Below are 19,641 nucleotides of genomic sequence, written 5' to 3'. Positions count from 1 at the left end.
TTTTCCCTCCCTGGTGTCATGAGACCCGTTAGTGTCACAAATCTCAGGTGTGAAGGGGGAGCATGTGTTATCACTCTCAGTCTCTCAGACTAGTCACTGGAAGTTCCACATGGTACCCCATGGTAATAAACTATCTGAGGATCTGAAAAAACGAATTGTTGCTCTACATAAAGATGGTCTAGGCTATAAAAAGATTGCCAAAACCATGAAATTGAGCTGCAGCATGGTGGCCATACAGCGGTTTAACAGGACAGGTTGCACTCAGAACAGGCCTTGCCATGGTCGACCAAAGAAGCTGAGTGCCCATGCTCAGCATCATATCCAGAGGCTGGCTTTGGGAAATAGATGTATGAGTGCTGTCAGCATTGCTGCAAATGTTGAAGGGGTGGGGTCAACCTGTCAGTGCTCAGACCATACGCCGCACACTGCATCAAATTGGTCTCCAGGGCTGTCATCCTCTTCTGAAGATGATGCACAAGGCAAGCAGACTAAGGGCATGGATTTCTGGAACCATGTCCTGTGGTCCAGTGAGACCAAGATACACTTATTTGCTTTAGATGGTGTGGCGGCAACCAGCTGAGGAGCACAAAGACAAGTGTGTTGTGCCTACAGTCAAACATGGTGGTGGGAGTGTCATGGTCTAGGGCTGCATGAGTGCTACTGGTACTGGGGAGCTACAGTTCATTGAGGGAACCATGAATGCCAACATGTACTGTGAGATACTGAAGCAGAGTATGGTCCCCTCCCTTTGGAGACTGGGCTGCAGGACAGTATTCCAACATGATAACGACCCCAAACACACTCCAAAATGACCACTGCCTTGCTAAAGAAGCTGAGGGTAAAGGTGATGGACTGGCCAAACATGTCTGCAGACCCGAACCCTATTGAGCATCTGTGGGGCATCCTGAAATGGATGGTGGAGGTGCTCAAGGTCTCTAACATTCACCAGCTCTGTGATGTCATCTTGGAGTGGAAGAAGACTCCAGTGACAATCTGTGAAACTCTGGTGAACTCTATGCCCAAGAGGGTCAAGGCATTGCTGGAAAATAATGGTGGCCACACGAAATATTGACACTTTGTACCAATTTGGACGTTGTCACTTAGGGGTGTACTCACTTTTGTTGCCAGAAGTTTAGACATTAATGGCTGTGTGTTGCATTATTTTGAGGGGACAGCACATTTACACTGTCATTTCTTCAGTGTTGTCAGATGAAAAAATATACTAAAATATTTATGAAATGTGAGGGGGTGTATTTGCTTCTGTGATATACTGTATATCTAGTCTTAGACATGGTTGTCCATAAAAGTTGCAAGCTTTCATTCCCATGTGCACTGACAGAGAGCAATTTAGAAGAAAATTAAGAACCTACAGTATATTTTACATAGAAATATCTCCTGCCAATATCAAGACAATGTACTTTTATTTAACATGTTTAGGACTCTAGCCTAGTAAAGATTTATACAAAGCAATCCTCTATATAGTCTGCATCACATTTATTAAAATATAGGTAACGGCAGAATTAAGGTGGTGCATGGACATTCTGCCACAGCATAATATTTCAAGGACAAACTAGAAATTTTTGGGCACCCATATGTACTAACTTCCTGTCCATTGGTCCACTTCACAGATAATATGAGAGGGAGGAGTGCACTTTTTATATGCAAAGGGGCATTTGATGGGAGGGGAAGAAATCTTGTCGCCTCTTTGACCTCAACGTGCTGGCAACAGATTGTTGATTTGATCCCTGGCATCTCTAGGGAGGGCTAGGAAAGACTCCTGGCCAAATCCTTGGGAACCCAGAGCTGCAAGTCAGAGTTGACAGCATGTACTGATCTTGATGCTGTGGTCTAACTCAGAATAAGAGTCCTATGTGCCTGTGTGAACAATGCACCAAGATAAAGCTCTTTTACTATGTTATTACTGTACCCTCTTGTTCAATCTCCTTTGTTCTGTCTCTGAATTTCATGGTCCCTTATAAAACCTGGCATTGATGTCTAAAAGTCTTCCTGTGTGGGACTGAGTAACAACCTATTGAGATGGTTTTGCAGTAGAATCCAACATAGAGGGAGAACATTTGGATTAAAATATCTCCCTTCCTACACACTTCCACCCCACACTATTATTTCACCAGATACATGTACATTTCCCAAGAGAGTTCTCATGGTGACGGGTAATTTAAGGGGAATGACACACCTAAACAACTTCCTTTTTGCCAGACTGCCAAGGTGTGGGGGTGCCATTCCCAAGGTTGCTAAACTGTTGGCTTAATCTACAGTAGAGGGCAAACCTTCCTGGATGACATCACGGCTGCTTCTGAGTGGCATGACTGCCCACCGTTCTTCTTCTTTCTCATAGGTGCTAGAGAGCTTGCAAAGAGCCTTTCCTTAGGCCAGTTATAATGGCACGATGTAATCATTGTCCTATCTGAACTCTGTAACCAATCTGTATACTGTCCACTATCTGTAAGCTTGTAAGGTTAATAAAAGCACAGTCCTCCTGGGGGCAGGGCAGAGTTCATTGGGAACCCATTTGGTGTTATTTTGCCTTTTCTACTAGTTGCCCACCAGGAGCACTGCTGGCAGACATCCCTGTGTGTGTGGCTTGCTTCTATAACCTCTATCTCTAAGAGACCATTTGCTATCCTAATTATCTGGTGATCATCACAAAACCCATCAGCCTTCTCTTTTCATGAATCCAACACCAAGGAAGCAAAAAAAAAAAAACCACCAGTTTTCATCTGCCATTCAAATAAATAACTTCAAAATAATTTAAGAGTGCACAAAACTTAGTTTTCAAATCACCTTGCTTATAGGATTTCATCATCTCAGTTAAAAGCAGTAATTGTCTCAGAATAGTGAACCCATGGCTTTAAGCTATGAAAACCTATGCTCCCAGAAAAACTGAATTCAGGTATCTATATGAACCATGAAGAACTACACAAATGTCCATGATTTATGTAGTGTTCAGTTTTGTTGTTGTTCCTGCTGGGTCAACTGTGTCTTCTTCCACAGTGTGCCTTCTCTCACCCCTTCCTATCCAGTTGCCATTTTTCCAAACCTTGGAGAGTTACTTCTGAGACCAATAAATATAATGGCAAACTGATACCACGCATAATGGGATGCCAGAGCTCTTGCTCAGTCATAGATAGATTCAAAGTATCCTTATATCCATTTTTCTTACAATAATAATCTAAGAACTGCAGAGCTGAAAGAGACATAACTTCCCAATCTCTCTATTTCCCACCCACTCCCCACAGCACGTTAGCATTTCATGGTGGCTGAGCTTGCTTATGGAGCAAAGGAGGGGAGTCCTTAGTCCCCCTTTAGTCATTCCCCTGCCTTTGCATATATTATGAGGGTATTTGCATGCACCAATGGAAGTTGTTGGGAGGCGGAGCCAAACTAGAAGGGAGGGGTGTGGCAGATAAGAGGAGTTCTCCCATTAGATAGTCAAGGGAAGTCTAAAGTGAGAAGCCAGTTAGAGAGTCAGAGAGGAGAGTTAGTCTGTGAGGAGTTAAGGGAGGCAGTTGAGAGTGTGGAACTTAGAGAGAGTTACATGTGAAATAAGTTAGTACGAATCTACTGAATAGTTTAAAGTCTTTTAGGAACCTATTTATGTAAAGTGTATCCAATAAACCTATTTTGTAATAATTTACATGCAGTATCCACCTCAATCTTTCTAAGTAATTATTGTTGACAGAGATCAACTGGTGGCAGCGTAAAAGGGAACATGGTGTGGTTCTTAGGTTAGTGAAATAATGTGGGAACACGCAAGGGGCATGCCATACACACACACACACACACACACACACACACACACACACACACACACACACACCAATAATTTTCATTTGCTGCTCCATGTATCGGTCTCCCCCAAGGCTAAGGTTACCTCTCACGGTAAATGAGAATCCCTTTTGGCTACATAAAAATAGTACTCTGGACTAAAGAAACATCACAGTGGAAATGATTTTTTTAAACAATCTGCCCAGAGGGAATTATTTTTAATACATGTCCAGAGGCGACTCGGATCTTGGCAGACACATTAAAATGGCATTTTTTAAAAAAAATCTAAACTTAAACTTCAATGAACCACAGAAAAATGGTTTCTACCTTTTGAAAACAGAGCATAGATCAACAGCCCACAGCCTAACGTCATGTAGTTATTTTTGATATAAAGAATTTTATGGTGAATTTTTGGTTGATTGTTCTGTTCTTTTATTGAATAGCCTGCCATAATGTTTTATTCCTTCCCCCTCCCCCCACATGAAATTTCCTTGATAACCAAGTAATGAAAAAGAGACTGAGGCACTGTCCTCATGTGCACCATTAGGCACCACAGATGCATGGCTAACTGGTGGATTCTGGGACTTGTACACTACAAAGTAATATTTTTGGACTTGAAATGTTCTTTATCAAGCAATGCTATACTGTTACAAAGTTTTGAGGTTTACAGCAAGGACCCACCAACCTTTCAGCTTGAGGTCCACATTATGTCTCAGCCAAGGGTAGACTCCGTAACTTGATGAGTCTTCAGGAATTGGATTATTCTCTATCCATCCCTCACAAGCAAACCGGAAGAAATTATCGCAGGGATCCACGGAGGTATTGAGTTTGCTTTTGATAGCAGCAGCTGAAAAGATTTGATAACATTAAATGAAACATCTCTGGTATAGGAAAAGCTGTGATTTGTCATGGGATTAAAGACACGCAAATTCTTTCCTGATTTCTGGTTATCATTCTGCTTTTGTTTCTCTCCACACTCTACCCAATGACAGCATGTGCATCTCCTCTGGTATCTTTCCTACTTGTGATAAAACATGCCACCCAGCTCTCCTATTTTAAAACACACAAACTCAAAACCTTCTTTAACCATGATCACCTTTTAACCACTTGCAAACCTCACCCTCACCCTTGTCTTCCAAGACCCTACTGGAGAGGTAGGCAACTTTTGCCTCTCAAGACACTTTTGGACTACAATTCCCATCAGCCTCAGCTACCATAGCCAATGGTGAGAGTTGATGGGTATTGTACTCCAACATCTAGAAGGCTACAATTTGGCCACCCCATCCAAGAATATGCTCTCCACTCTTATTTTTTTCTTTTCTTCCAGCGTTGTTAGGTTACAATCTTATAAATTGCATACCTCACAACAGAGAAACCAAAGTAAACTTTTAACAAGCATAAAACCGAAACATAGGGTGCATTTATGAGTAAACTTTTACTCATCTGCCCTCTATTAGTACAATGTTGCAAGAGGGTGGTTCTGTGAACTATGTCCAACCAGAAAGTTGCTTGTCTATTAGGTGGATATGTTCTCTTGCTTGCTTCTCTTAATGGATGCAAGGAATTACATATCCAGGAAACAGTCTCATTACCATCCCCTTCACTTTGACTCCTCCAATATCTTATATTGCAAATTTTGCCAAGAATATGTAACACTCAGTTTGGGAACATATAGCATATATAACACGTTTGATGCATTTTAGAGATCACCTGAAATTAGGTGCATATACTTAACGAGCTCTTTCATTGTGACATTCTAATATTTTTATGGAGGCAAGACAACTGCATTCCAGCGGCTATGTTCTTGTGCAAATCAATACTCTACAAAGGCAATTATAAAAATGGGAAGCCCAAACAAAAAATTATAACTTTGAAACCAGACTTTGGATCAGCACCAAATTTAGCACAGGTATAGCAGACACTCTGCTCTTTCTCTGTGCTGAATCTAGTGAAGGTTGGGCAACTGGCTTTCAGGTTATGATTTTGTAAAAATAAAATTGTCTCCCTTCAGAAACAGGCAACCCTAAAAATCCCCAGATTTAAAATAGCTCATATAAATTGGGAGGGGGAAGTGATCTTGGTTATCTTGAAAAAGAATGGTTGGGCTCGCCCACTTTTTTATTTGAAAAGATTCCAGGCTGCAGGCACTTAAATAGTGGTACTCAAAAGAAGCCTTTTGAAATAGGAAAAACAGTGAATTTGTTATAGTACAGGCTTGCCAGGAAGATAATACAATATACAGTATTGTATGGCTAATGGAGAATTATAGGTAAATAGAAGTTCACAGCTATTATGGATGGAGTCAAAAGATTTTTAATTGAAATAATATCAACTGTGGGTCCTGATGGCAATTTTCAGAGTACTGTATTTTTAATTGTATTTTAATTGTTTTATCTTTTTATCTTTTGCATTTGTTGTAAGTTTCATTTGTTGTAAGTCACCCAGAGACCAGGAAGGAAGGAAGGAAGGAAGGAAGGAAGGAAGGAAGGAAGGAAGGAAGGAAGGAAGGAAGGAAGAAAGAAAGAAAGAAAGAAAGAAAGAAAGAAAGAAAGAAAGAAAGAAAGAAAGAAAGAAAGAAAGAAAGAAAGAAAGAAAGAAAGAAAGAAAGAAAGAAAGGCAGATAGATAGATAGATAGATAGATAGATAGAGAGAGAGAGAGAGAGAGAGAGAGAGAAAGAAAGAAAGAAAGAAAGAAAGAAAGAAAGAAAGAAAGAAAGAAAGAAAGAAAGAAAGAAAGAAAGAAAGAAAGAAAGAAAGAAAGAAAGAAAGAAAGAAAGAAAGAAATGACTTTGCTTTAAAGAAAGTAAAGACAGTAAAAAGTAATTGTCCTCCAGAAAGGGAGACATTTTGCCATTAATCTCCTGGAAATTAGGATGCTATTTTGTAAGGCATATTCAAAGTATTTTTGCATTACAAAAGCACATAACAGTTACGTTTGTCCCAGCCCTGACTTCTTTCAGTAAACATTCTCTCAGGATTTCTGAGACCAGCCCCCCCCACAAGTTTTCAAAGGGGAAATCATCTCCAGATCTGGGGCAATCTGATCTTTTGAACCCAATCAAATCCCAATTGGATTTTTAACTCCTTCAATGGCCCAATAACCTTGTTAACTCCTTCAATGGCCCAATAACCTTGCAAAGGTATTCTGTGTCTGGTTGCAAAAATATTTTAAAAGATATTTTAAAAACACCAGAAGACAAATGTTCAGTGCTCACTCTTTTAAGCTGTGAAGTTACTGGTTTTTTTTCCTTTGTGACTGCTGATTGTCTTATTCAATGTTAACAAAGCTTTGGTGTCTATATCCTGTCATAGTCTCAACCATTCCTGCCATCTTGTCAGAATACAATTGTTTGGTAATTTTAAAAAATCCTCAAAAGATGCTATGAATCATCAAGTGACTTCTGATGTGTGGTGACTATATGAGTTAATGACTTCTGGAATGTCCTATCATTGACAGCTCTGCTCTGCTCTTGCAAACCGACTACCATTCACACATGTTGAAAACCAGCCCTGACAATTCATTTGTGTTTGGGTGAGAAATGGTTAACTGATGAAAAAAGGAGTCCGCTTCTGGGATATTTTCTTCCTTGGCATCACTTTGTGAATGGTAGTGACCACAATAGACCATCTTAAGCTGCCATTGATGTTATTAACATACAAGCTGCCCTTTACTAGGTAAATCTCGACATTCTTTTTTCCTACTGGCAATGTGGGCAAGATATTCTGCAGCATCATTGAGCCATTTCCTGGTGATTTGAATCATAGCTAGCATGCCAGAATCTCGTTCGTTATTGGAATTAACCAGACAAATCACTCCACCAACTATAAACATCTTAATCATAACTACAGAAGTACTGTACAATATCCCACATTCATAAATCTGAAAATTTTTGAATAATTGAATTTAACATTAAGGTGTCTTAGATTGTGATCTTCCAAGTATGCTAGAGTTTATAAGGCTGCTTACTGAACTCCAGAAAACATACTGTAAATACAAGAAAGAATATACATTACTCACCAGCTTCAACACATTCCGGAGTCAAGCAATATTGTTGCTTAGAAGGAAGTTTTATATGCCCTTGGCTAACTGGAAAAAGAAAGAAAAAATAAACAGATCACTGATTCTGGACAAATTTATTTCCTTGATTCCAAATCATCAGAACCTCTGTGACTATGGAATATTTCAGAAATTTGCATTTCTAAAACAAGCAAGCAAACAAACAAACAAATAAGCAAACAGAGAAACCCATACTAGTCCATAACTGGAGGGAAAGGCAGAACTCATGAGCATTTTACAGTATCTTACAGATTGCTGAACTGTATACAATAGAAACTTCTTTAATACAGGTCATCTTCCATGTACAGGTGCTTAGGCAAGAGATATTTGTTTACCTCCCAAGTTACACTTCCAGTATATTTGGCTGTCATCAAGAAAACCAAAAGAATGTGCGCCAAACAGAACAAGTAGCTGCACCCTAATTATTGAGCTATTCAGGAGCAACTGTACCACCAACATAATAGGTGGGTAAACCCAGAATCAGATTACTAGTCAACATACTGCAGCAACAGAATTAGCATGTTTACCTGGCATCTTGTCTCTTTTTCCAGACAAAGGCTCATACAACAAATAGAAATTCAGAAAGCAGGGAGAAAAGGAAGGAACAGCACCCAACAGAAGAGGGTGATGCAACTTCTGGCTTTCCAAGTATTGGACTACAACTCCTACAATTCCTCACCATTGGCTATGCTGGCTAAAGCAGATGGGAGTTGCAGTCCAGCAACATCTGAAGGGTCACAAATTGCTCATTCCTGAAATAGAACACTATTAGGAATTTAAGGGCTGAGCTATGAGAGGAGATATAGGAGGGACAGCAATGCAGTTACGTCCTATAGCCTTCAGCTATGTGTAATTTGACAGATAAAGCAACAGGGAGATTCCGTCAGGGTTATGGGACCCTGGGTAGATCAGATGTTGAAAGGCCTGATGATTAGCCCTCAGGATCCAAACATGGTGGATCTGATGAGAAGGGTGGCAGGATCAGGGAAGAGGCCATTGGTACTCACTAAAACCAAGGAAATGAGACCTCACTGTGTAAGGGTCATGGGCAAATTTACACAGTTGCCATTTCCCAGAGCAGCCTTGGACTACAATTCCTGAAATCTCCCCTCCAGTATATCTACTGGCTATAGTGGGCTAGGAGTTCTAAGTGTTGTAGTTTTAAAACTAACATTTCCACAATCTGCTTGAGGCATACACTTTAATGAGCACAAGCTCTGTTTTCCCAAATACAGAGAACACTAAGTATGTATGCCAAAAGGACTTGAAATTAACCATATAATTTCCAAGTACAGTGCACCGACTTGGTTGTATGTGATAAGACAGAGACAATGTAAACACAAAATTTTGTAATTCATGAAGTGGTTCTGAGAACATACAAGCTTAATGTTAGGGAACACTGAAAGAGCCTCATATTCTGCTGGGAATGTAATGGTTAAGGAGGGATGAACAGGGCTTTTTAATGTCATTTTTAAATATAAAGATTGTACTTGTTCAACTTTTTGTATGTATTGACATTTAATATATATTATATGCATCTGAATCCTGAGCTTTTGGAATCAGGATGGGGTAAAAAAATTAAGACAAATAAGAGAGTTAGCATGGCTAAACTGAGTTTAGGAACTAGGAAAGCAGCTATGGGCAACAAGGAGCTTGACCCTTTACAGAAGGGCATTTGCATTAATGACTATGGAACAATGTAGAAATAAAATGTCTTCAGGTAAATTATTCTGAGTGGGAAAACATCCAGCTGTAAAAGGTTTAAGAACCTCTTCCTCCATCACTCAGAACTGCAACCTCTGGAGAATGCTTTCTAATAAAAAATGTTTTTAAATGCATGCAATATCCAGTTTGCTGCTTATTCATCCTGTCTAGTTTTATTGTATTTTTCCCCAGATTGATAAAACACATCACTAAAAACCAGGCATGTTTCTATTATCCAAGCAATGCCCTCAGCTCTCTTGGGGGTCTCATGAGAAATTGATGCATGAAAATAATTGCTTTTAACCAAAAGTCATGACCATGAAGAAACTTGTAGGTATATATTTGCAGCAGTAAGCTCAAAAAGCAGAACCAGAAGTTTGTGTGGCAGCTAGTTATCTACAGCAAGTTACTTTTTAGGCAATGAGGGAAGACAAACTTACATTTCAGAAGTAATGCAGTGCAGAGCAATGGCTGTCACATTTAGTGCCTTCCTGTGTGAGTGTGTAATGAATAACATTTTCCTTATACCTTCTCCCAGCTCCTGCCAACCTAGCAGTTCGAAAGCATGCAAATGTGAGTAGATAAATAGGTACAACGGTGGGAAGGTAACATTGTTCTGTGTCTAGTTGCGCTGGCCACGTGACCACGGAAACTGTCTTCGGACAAAACACTGGCTCTACGGCTTGGAAACAGGGATGAGCACTGCACCCTAGAGTTAGACATGATTAGACAAATTGTCAAGGGGAACCTTTACCTTTACCTTATACCCTTGCCAGTTATTTTAGGGACATTTTAGAGACCTTTTGACTGGATTTTTTTCCAAATTTTTATGCCATTTTCTTATCAACTTAGTATTGGTTTTAAAAAAGGGAGAAAAGAAAAAAGAGCAAGCTAAATAATAGGCAATAAATAAGGCTCTGAAAACAGCAGCTCTCTCATAGATGCATCCAATTCTTCTGACCACTTAATGCGGGCCCCTCTTGTGTCGGCTGCAATGGGTATTATAGGAGCAAGGTCCGCAAACACATTAAAATTATTAAAATAGATCTTTAAAAACAAAGGTAGATGGTCACTTTCTGCACGATATACTACGTTAAAATCATGTATTCGATCCATCAATGCTCTTGAGTTAATTCTTAAGTACTATAACACATAATAACAAAATATTTCTTTCCACTGTATTGGGTAACATTTGGGAACAAATCATTTTCAGCAGAATGGATGTTAGAATCATTATAATTGAGTAGCTCCAGGAGTTCATCTTAGAACCTTTGTTAATTTTGTTTAAAGATTAAATTATGCAAAATATATGTATATAGACAAAAATACTGCTTTTGCATAGGTTTACAATGCAACCCTATATCTATCTGGACAGAGATGTACATCTGATTGAGTCCAGTGAGGTTTTATTCCCAGGTAAACTGGTACAGGATTGCACAGCCTTAGTCATGATTGTGATTTCTTGGGTGTGGAGTATGTATAACGTAAGAATAGGGACTGAAATAATCTGTTAGAAGTTTACCAATAGGAGTGATCTTGAAAGTAACTTTCAAACTTATCATTCTGTAAATGAATGAAAATAATACCTTTTCCTAAGACAAATAGGGATAGTTTCCTAGGTCACTATACAAGGATAGGCACCTATTTCTAATACACACCTTAGCATTACATATCTATGCTACAAATTTAGAGCTGATTGTGGATTAGTTTCCTTGACCTCCCTAAAGTACCTGATCCAGGCAATGAAAACACTGAGGATTCTTCAAGCAATCTTTACCTTCTTTGTTCCAGGTTTCCCTAGACAGATGATATAGTTCTGAAATGAGCATAAATTGGTAGATAATGTCACTGTGATACCTTAATATATCTGACATCTTGGACAATACATTTTTGAAAAATTATTTGGTACGTAGATATTAGCCCAAATCTCGTTGCTTAGCAAAGCAAATCACGGTTGAATGGGCCAATTTAATCAAGGGGAATATAATAAATCATCTCCAGTTGAGCAAGTCACAATGGGCTAAACCGCAGAAGCCTGTGCTGCAGGGTCAGAAGATCCGGCAGTCGTAAGATCGAATCCATGCAACGGAATGAGCACCCGTCGCTTGTCCCAGCTCCCGCCAACCTAGCGGTTCGAAAGCATGCAAATGCGAGTAGATAAATAGGGACCACCTCGGTGGGAAAGTAAACAGCGTTCCGTGTCTAAATCACACTGGCCATGTGACCACGGAAAGATTGTCTTCGGACAAAACGCTGGCTCTATGGCTTGAAGAGTGGGATGAGCGCCGCCCCCTAGAGTCGGACATGACTGGACAAAAAATTGTCAAGGGGAACCTTTACCTTTACCTTTTACCTTACACAGAAGTAAGCCCCACTGAGTTCACTTCCAGGAAAATGAGTATAGTGCAGTTTCAGTTAACTATGTAAAGATCGAGCAAGATAAAATGTGTATTCATTTATAATTCACCTTTCAAATTGAAAGTATCTATGGCAAGATGAAAAGCAGCATAAAGTTTATAAAATTTATTTTAGCAGTATATGATACATCCTGATTTAGGCCCATTTGAATCAATGGAACATATGGAGGGGTTTACTCACTAAATCTCCATTGATTGAATGGGCCTACTCCAGGGTGATTTACTGTGCTAAGCAATAAGATTTTGACCATTAATAAGGAATCCCATGGCGCAATATTTCTACACAAAGTATGCTCAGTTGCATCCAGATGTTTTGGAAGGGAAATCTACATCTCTACTGCTTTACCTCTGATTAACATATTAGAGCATGAGATTCCACCTCCCCTCAAGACTCTGTAGCCCAAATGGCAATATTTTCATTATTAGAAATGCGGACTTACATACTACCAAATCAGCTGCAGAACATTTGGGCATCCAGAATTACAATAAAACTTGAATGGAATGTGCATACCAGAGTGAGCTCTTTACATTAATGCTCTTGGAGAGACATAGGTTATTGGTCACTTTTCTTCTTAATGACATGTTAATAATAAGGGTTATGTGCAGGTCCCCAATCCAGCCCATATCTTGCTTTGGTCTGGAATAATTCATGCCCCATCCCATTCAATTTGCCCCATACCTGAATCAATTTGACTTGCATTGGAAATGGCTATAACATTTTTGGGTTTTGTGCTAATGTAAATGAAATTTGGGGTAAATATGCTAAATTTCAGACAGTTAACCATACTAGACACTTTAAAATTTTGCTTTTAAAAAATTTTAATAATTTAAAATGTTTTTTTTTGGGGGGGGGGGAGAAAATCTGGCCATTCCACTTCAATCTGGACTTACAACAAATTGGTCTGAATCAAACTAATAATCTGGAATTTGTTATTTACAAGAATCTAGTGCACAGTCCTATTCATAAACATTTTGTCTTACTGATTTTCAGTGATCAAGCCAAGTACACCCTATTTGGATTTAGGCAATTACTTCTTCTTCCTTTTGCTACTGTTCCAATTAATATTGCTACTAAATCAGGATGTATCATATATTGCTAAAATAAATTTTATAAACTTTATGCTGCTTTTCATCTTGCCATAGATACTTTCAATTTGAAAGGTGAATTATAAATGAATACACATTTTATCTTGCTCGATCTTTACATAGTTAACTGAAGCTGCACTATACTCATTTTCCTGGAAGTGAACTCAGTGGGGCTTACTTCTGTGTAAACATGCATCTGATTGCATTGTTAATCTAGCATCATAATCTTCACAAGAGTCCTAGAATAGCAGGGCAGAAACTTTAAGGCTTAATGTCATCTTTGTCATGGAGGCAATATCTTCCACCAATGCAACTTTTGAAGAAGTGAATTGTTATCAATAAAGGTTCACACTGTAATAAATATATTCCTCTTAAAGATCTCACAAAACTCTATGTAATTTTGCTGCAACAGGCTATAACGGCCACCTGTGGGAAAACCTTTTACACAGAAAAGCACCAGATTTAGTAGGAGGGAGTAGAAATCCACCAGTCTCTTATATTACACCATGCATCTGAAAAAGTGGATTGTTATGCATTAAAGCTTTTGTCATCATAATTCTGCTAAGACCCAAAGGTGCAGCAAAATGTCACTGCTACTTTCAGCTTGTCAGAGCCTGCGGGGAAGGGAACATTACACTGTGATCAGCAGAGTTAACCAAACATCCAAGTGGGCAATGCCAGGCCTTTGAAGAGCTTTCCAAAAGGTGTGCTTATGCTAATGCGAAATGTTGAAACTTACCCAAGAAAAGTGCAGTGCCAAGCACGACCGTGGTACTCGCAAACACACCAAGGGCTATCTGGAGAGGTCTGCTAGCTGCTCTCTTGTTGGCTGGCATTGAGCTCCCTGCTGCCTCAACTTCCATCAGGCTGGATTTGCAAAAGCTGCTGAAAGAAACCTGCTTTTCTTCCTACTGCTCTTTGTTACTATTCATTCACAGAGAGGACCCGTCCATGAATGTCCTTCTCCGATTTCTCTTATTGGGTACAGCCCATGCGACTGTTAGAACCCATTCCCAAGGCCCCCGCTCATTCCCAAACGGCTGGCTAAGGAAGCGGCATGAAAGGCTGTCTTCAGTTTCTTCTCTGACCAGGATTTGGAGAGACTCGTAGCAACAACTTAATTTATAGCTCTTGCTGTGTGCAAGCAGATCACTTTTTTTATATATCAGCAGTTCAGGACAAACAATTTCACAATGTGGCCCAAACAGCTGGTTTCACTATTCCAACTTCCACTCAATAGAAATAAAAATGAATCAATTCTTCTAATCAAAAACTGGAGTTCTGACAAAGTTTTTGCAGGGACTACACTGACAGGCATGTTTTCTTGCACTTATTTAAGAGAGCTAATTATCGGCTGACCACGACTCATTTTTAGTCCAGCTGCACCATTTTTCTTCTCTGAGAACAGCATTCTCTCTGAGGGCAAGTCTTCTTTTAAAGCCTCTGAGGAGCTGTTGGGATGTCTCACTGGGTTTTATTTTGGGAGGTTTGTGTACAACACCAAGTTCCAAACAGAAGAGTCATGTGTTATGTGAAGGCTAAGCAGTTATTAAAACAGCCTACAGAAGGGTTTCTCTCTCTCTCTCTCTCTCTCTCTCTCTGTGTGTGTGTGTGTGTGTGTGTGTGTGTGTGTGTAAAAAAGGAACCCATATGAGCACGTTATATTTTAGTGTTTGTGGTGCTTTCCTGAGCGCTGTCCAAACATAGTGTTCTATTCTGAGAAGCTGAGATGAGCTACCCTTCTCCAGACAACAAGGATACATAAAGGAACTGTGTTCTCTGATGAAGGCCCTGGGTAGATGAGTGGTAAACTAGGATTTCATATTTTTTTTCAAAAAATAAATCTAAAAGTAGTTTCTGAATCATGGAGGATGCTCGCTGACCGGGCATTCATACCTCTTTGCTTTCTGTTGTTTCCTGATGGAAATTTTGAGGGATTTACCAGGAATGATGTCCTGAACGGGAGTGGTGTGCTGCTAAATCTCTTATCTGCTCCTTTCTTTCTTTCTTTCTTTCTTTCTTTCTTTCTTTCTTTCTTTCTTTCTTTCTTTCTTTCTTTCTTTCTTTCTTTCTTTCTTTCTTTCTTTCTTTCTTTCTTTCTTTCTTTCTTTCTAAGTTTTTACCCTACCATTGTCCTTAAAAAGGATCCAAGGCAGCAGCTTACATCATTATAAGACTACGTTTAATACTCTTTTTTTTGGGGAAAAAAGTCTACAAAGGCGGCTTACATCATTAAAAGACAATGTTTAAAACTAAAAACAATAAGTATACTAATAATCACAAGGATCAAACAAATACCACTCTGAAGTGGTAAACAAAAGCAATACTACAAACACATTCAAAGCTCCAGGGCACTACAAGCCATTTAAAAATCCCACACAGGCAGCCAGTCACTGAGGGAAACCTTGCATGAAGAGAAAGGTCTTTGCCTGGTTGCTATTGGGCAAGCCTGGCTTCCTGTGGGAGGGAGTTCCAAAGTCTGGAAGCAGCAACAAAGAAGGCCTTCTCCCATGTCCCCACCAAATGCACCTGTGAAGATGTTGAACTAAGAGAAAGGCCTGTGTGCTGCGCCAGCTGTTGCTTCCTTGTGCTCATCCTGCAATAATATTGAAATTCTTGAAAAGTACCACAGAGTTAAACTGTCTCCCATAACAAAGTAGAATGAATGAATAATTTTGTGAAGATGAAAAAAAAACCCCTGGGGACTCACGAAAAACAATGGTCTGAAACAAAATAAGAGGTACATCATTTAAACCTCAGGAAAAACATGAGTATGATTAGTGCAGAATTCAGAACAGACCAGTGTTCTGGATTACGCCAAATGCCCAGTAAGTTAAATAACCATGTTTAGCATTTACTACAGTCACTTGATAAACATTTGCAGAAACAGTGTCAGCTGGACCAGACACAGAAGACAACCACACACTATGTTAAATCAAGTACCACTTCCACAATCACAACTCCAAAAATTGCAGAGCTGGAAGGGACCCTATGGATCATTAAATCCAGTCCCTGTCAAAGTGGCACAGTCAGGAATTGAATTCATAACCTCTTGCTCCACGGCTAGACACCTAAACCACCGAACTATCCAGCAGTTCTTATTGTTATTATACTTTCTTGTTCATTCTTGTGCCTTACTCGTTTATTTCTAAAATTCTAAAGACTCAACATTTTCCGAAAAGCTATCATATGTATAATCATATATTACATATGTATATATATACACACAGGATGGCTCTTCTCCCAGGAGGCAAGGTTGGAAATTAAACTCTGAACCTCTGGCTCTGCAGCTGGATACCTAAACCTTGAAGCGATGCACAGTATGACATATGGTAGTGAACTGCCATGAAATTCAGAAATCTCTATAGACATAACCTGTTGCATAATGAGTTGCATGGCTTGGCATGCAACGGAGAACACCTACAGAGATTTATTAACTTATGACCATTCATGTCTAAAAGTGATGCCGTTTGCATAACTGTGCAAAAGGATTTCAGCCATTGTAGTGATCCAGGTTGGATGAAAGGTCAGCACATAATACAGTGTTCTCTCCTGCCACATGAAGCCTAAGGAAAGCAAGGTTTGTCATTAACAAAATTATCACATCTCATTTCTTTAAAAAAGGGAAGACTGTAGATTTGTTTATTTCAAATACACACCTCTGATCTATCTCCTAATGTATTATAAATCCCTAATCTCAGATGTTAGAAGAGAAGGCTGTGCTAAGCTTGAGTGGCAAGAGAATGGCAGAGACCCTTTGCTCAGAATTATCTCCAGCATGATTGCGTATCTTTTCTCACTGATACATTCTGTTCTGTCGTTTTCTGCTGCTGTTTTAAGTTTTACTACAAGGTCAGATTTAAATTGCTAATTTTATGGGTTTGTCCCTGTCCTCAGCTGCCTTGAACACTTCAGAGGAAAGGCAGTAATACACAAATGTGTGTGTGTGTTTTTTTTAAGCTAACCAAATAGCCTGCAGCTGAGCCCTGGCATTGAAAGAAAGTTGCAGAGCTCAACCTTGGCTCAAAGCTAAACTTTGCGCATGCCACCATCTGACACGGTCACCTACTCTCCCAGAGCCTTGAGCTGAAAAGGATGGTTTTAAAAAGATATTCTCCAAATAGCTTCCAACCTATTTATTTGCTTTGCAGTGCTCCATTGGCTGTATGGCTCACAGTGGGTGGCTGACCTTGCATTTTGTATCACCCTTAAATCCTATCGCAAGAACTATTCTTGTCTCAACCTATTTGTTCTGTTCCTTACTGCAGTTATGAAATGGAAATCTCTCTGCCCCAGTTTCTTTTTGAAAGAGAACTCTAGTAAAATGGCTTGCTTTCACATCTTCTTCTTCACAATCAGATGTTGATTCCATAAGATGAAATTTTTTTTTCAAGACTATGCTTCTTTGAGGGCAAGGGGTAGCCATTTTGCCATTTTCCATGATTGAATTTGGTTCTATTGCAAAAGGGCCATCCTAAGTCCTCACAAGTGACTCTCCATATCATGCTGCTGATGCTGATGCTGATTCAGTACTGAAATCTTTGATGTATTTATGCACCACTGCTGGCTGTATTGTTGCACTTCTACACAGAGTTTTTATTTAAGCATTAAAAAAAACTTCACTGCCATTTCACACCATCCGTATGACATTCCCCTTGTTTCTGTCAATACAGCGCCTGAAATCCAGTAGTAAGTCATGAGTAGACCCATTGAATCAGTGCAGATTTGATGAGTCAACTCTTCTGTAAGTTCCATTGGTTCAGTGGGCCTACTGTAGTTGCAATGTACAGTACTAGATTTTGGGCAGTGCTTTTTCAGTGACTTTTCATTCTTTTTTGTCCCTTTTGAAAAAATGTTTTATTTTTAGTACTATTTTGCGGTGGGGAGTGTTTTGGAATAGATGGGCATTATGGCATTTCCATTTGACACTGATGTCTGCAGTGAGAACCATCTGAAGTTTTCCATTAACAACCATCTCAGAGTTAGAGGGGGGCAGGCTCCAACAGAGGAGAGGATTTCTTAGACATTTCTTATATTATTTCTTAAAAAGATGATTTCTTAAACAGAAATGGATTTTAAAGAGAATACTTGATCAACATTCCTGCTAAGTTTCTGTCCCACTGTGTGGGAACCTCGCTCCACTGGGAGGGGGAGGGCAGACAGGGCTTAATTTGAAATGGGAAGCAAAGAAACCAGCTGCCAGCTGTCCATGCTCAACCCCAACAGAACTTTAGGCAAGTCTGTGCAGCTTAGAGAGAACATTGGTCTTGATGTAATCCCTGTGAATTTTATGCTTCTTCAGCACAAACCAGAAGAGGGACAAGTGCTCCGTCTGAAAGAGCCCTCAGTGGGTAATGTATGTGAATGTACAATAGTTGTCTGTACCACTCCCCCAAACCCCCAATACTATGACCAGAGGTGTCTGAGAAATTCTGGGAGCTGCAGCCCAAAAAATAGCTTTTTCATGTTTCAAAATTAGCTGCCCTCTTGCATATCAACAAGTTTGTTTTGTGCCTCAAAAAAGTTCAGTGTTGTTTCACCTATGCTGAGGCTAATTTTGGAAGCAACCACAAACGAACGGAACAGCAAAAGTTGTCACTGCTATCGTCCCATGCAGACATGCCATTGAGCTATGAGGGAACGCCTACAGAACTTCCACCCAGATGTGAGAAATACTGGAACCATGAACGTATTTCCAGTCTCAGCATAAGAAGGCCTCATATACTCCCAACCGGTGTCAGTTATGCTCTTATGACCCCTTGTTTGTCAAGTATGTTAGAGATATCTGGAGATGAAAGACAGGGAGATTATTAATAAAATATGAACAAACTGACTGTGCCAGCATGCTGAAGCAGCCTCTGACAGCTCCCGAAAATGTTTCTTAGGACATGAAAATCAGTTTTTCCAAGGACTCTCGAATGCCAGCTGGAGGTTAATATTACAATCAAAGAGACTGCCACTGGGAGCAAAATGCTTCGGCCCACATAGGCTGCTCAGTATTTCACATCCTTATTTGTAGTTGGCAAGGCACCTTCCTGGGAGTTGCAATCAAACGGGAAGTGCTGCAAGTGTGCAAGTAGCATTTTAACATTGCCCATTAAATTTGACACATTCCTTTCCACGCACATTTACAACTGCTCCCTTATTCTTAATTCTCAAGTAGAAAACTGGAACAAAATAACATGTCACTAACTAGTCTGAGTCAACCTCTGCCTTAGGAATCTACTCTGCCAAGGTAAGGAAACTGCCATGTTATACAGTATTTGTGTCACCTCTTGAACATAATAAAAACTAGTGTTCAATGCATCACTTGGAGATCTGTGCAGAAAATGTACAGCTAACTTGACAGCAAAAGACAGCCCCCCGACCGCAAATTAGAATATAAGACTTTAGCCATCTTGGCCTTCGCTTTAACTTTGCAGAACAATCCCCGTTTTGCTGGGACTATGTTTTTCTCCTCCTAAAAAGAACTTGTCAAAATAAACCCCAAAGGCTCAAATGGTGATCAGCTTATTTCTGTAGTAGAAATGGTTTCCTGATGTCTTCTACCTAATGTGACGCAGAGAGACACAGATGTGTGCCTTTCAGCC

The 19,641-nt window shown here is 39.7% G+C and overlaps 1 protein-coding gene across 1 annotated transcript in view; it reads right to left on the bottom strand.

Moving 5' to 3' along the window:
• PHEX (phosphate regulating endopeptidase X-linked) overlaps positions 1-14,692 on the bottom strand; it is a 153,833-nt gene extending 139,141 nt beyond the window's left edge. The window contains exons 1-3 of the mRNA XM_072994286.2: positions 13,791-14,692; positions 7,806-7,874; positions 4,472-4,633 (exon numbers count right to left, since the gene is read on the bottom strand). Of these exons, the coding sequence (XP_072850387.2) occupies positions 4,472-4,633; positions 7,806-7,874; positions 13,791-13,914 (355 nt within the window). The 5' untranslated portion in view covers positions 13,915-14,692. The remainder of the gene's footprint in view (positions 1-4,471; positions 4,634-7,805; positions 7,875-13,790) is intronic.
• Between the last annotated feature and the right edge of the window lie 4,949 nt (positions 14,693-19,641).

Source organism: Pogona vitticeps, chromosome 3 (assembly GCF_051106095.1).
Source record: "Pogona vitticeps strain Pit_001003342236 chromosome 3, PviZW2.1, whole genome shotgun sequence".
Lineage (NCBI taxonomy): Eukaryota > Metazoa > Chordata > Lepidosauria > Squamata > Agamidae > Pogona > Pogona vitticeps.
Note: the sequence above shows the minus strand (reverse complement) of the source record. Positions and strands in the feature narration are given on the sequence as shown.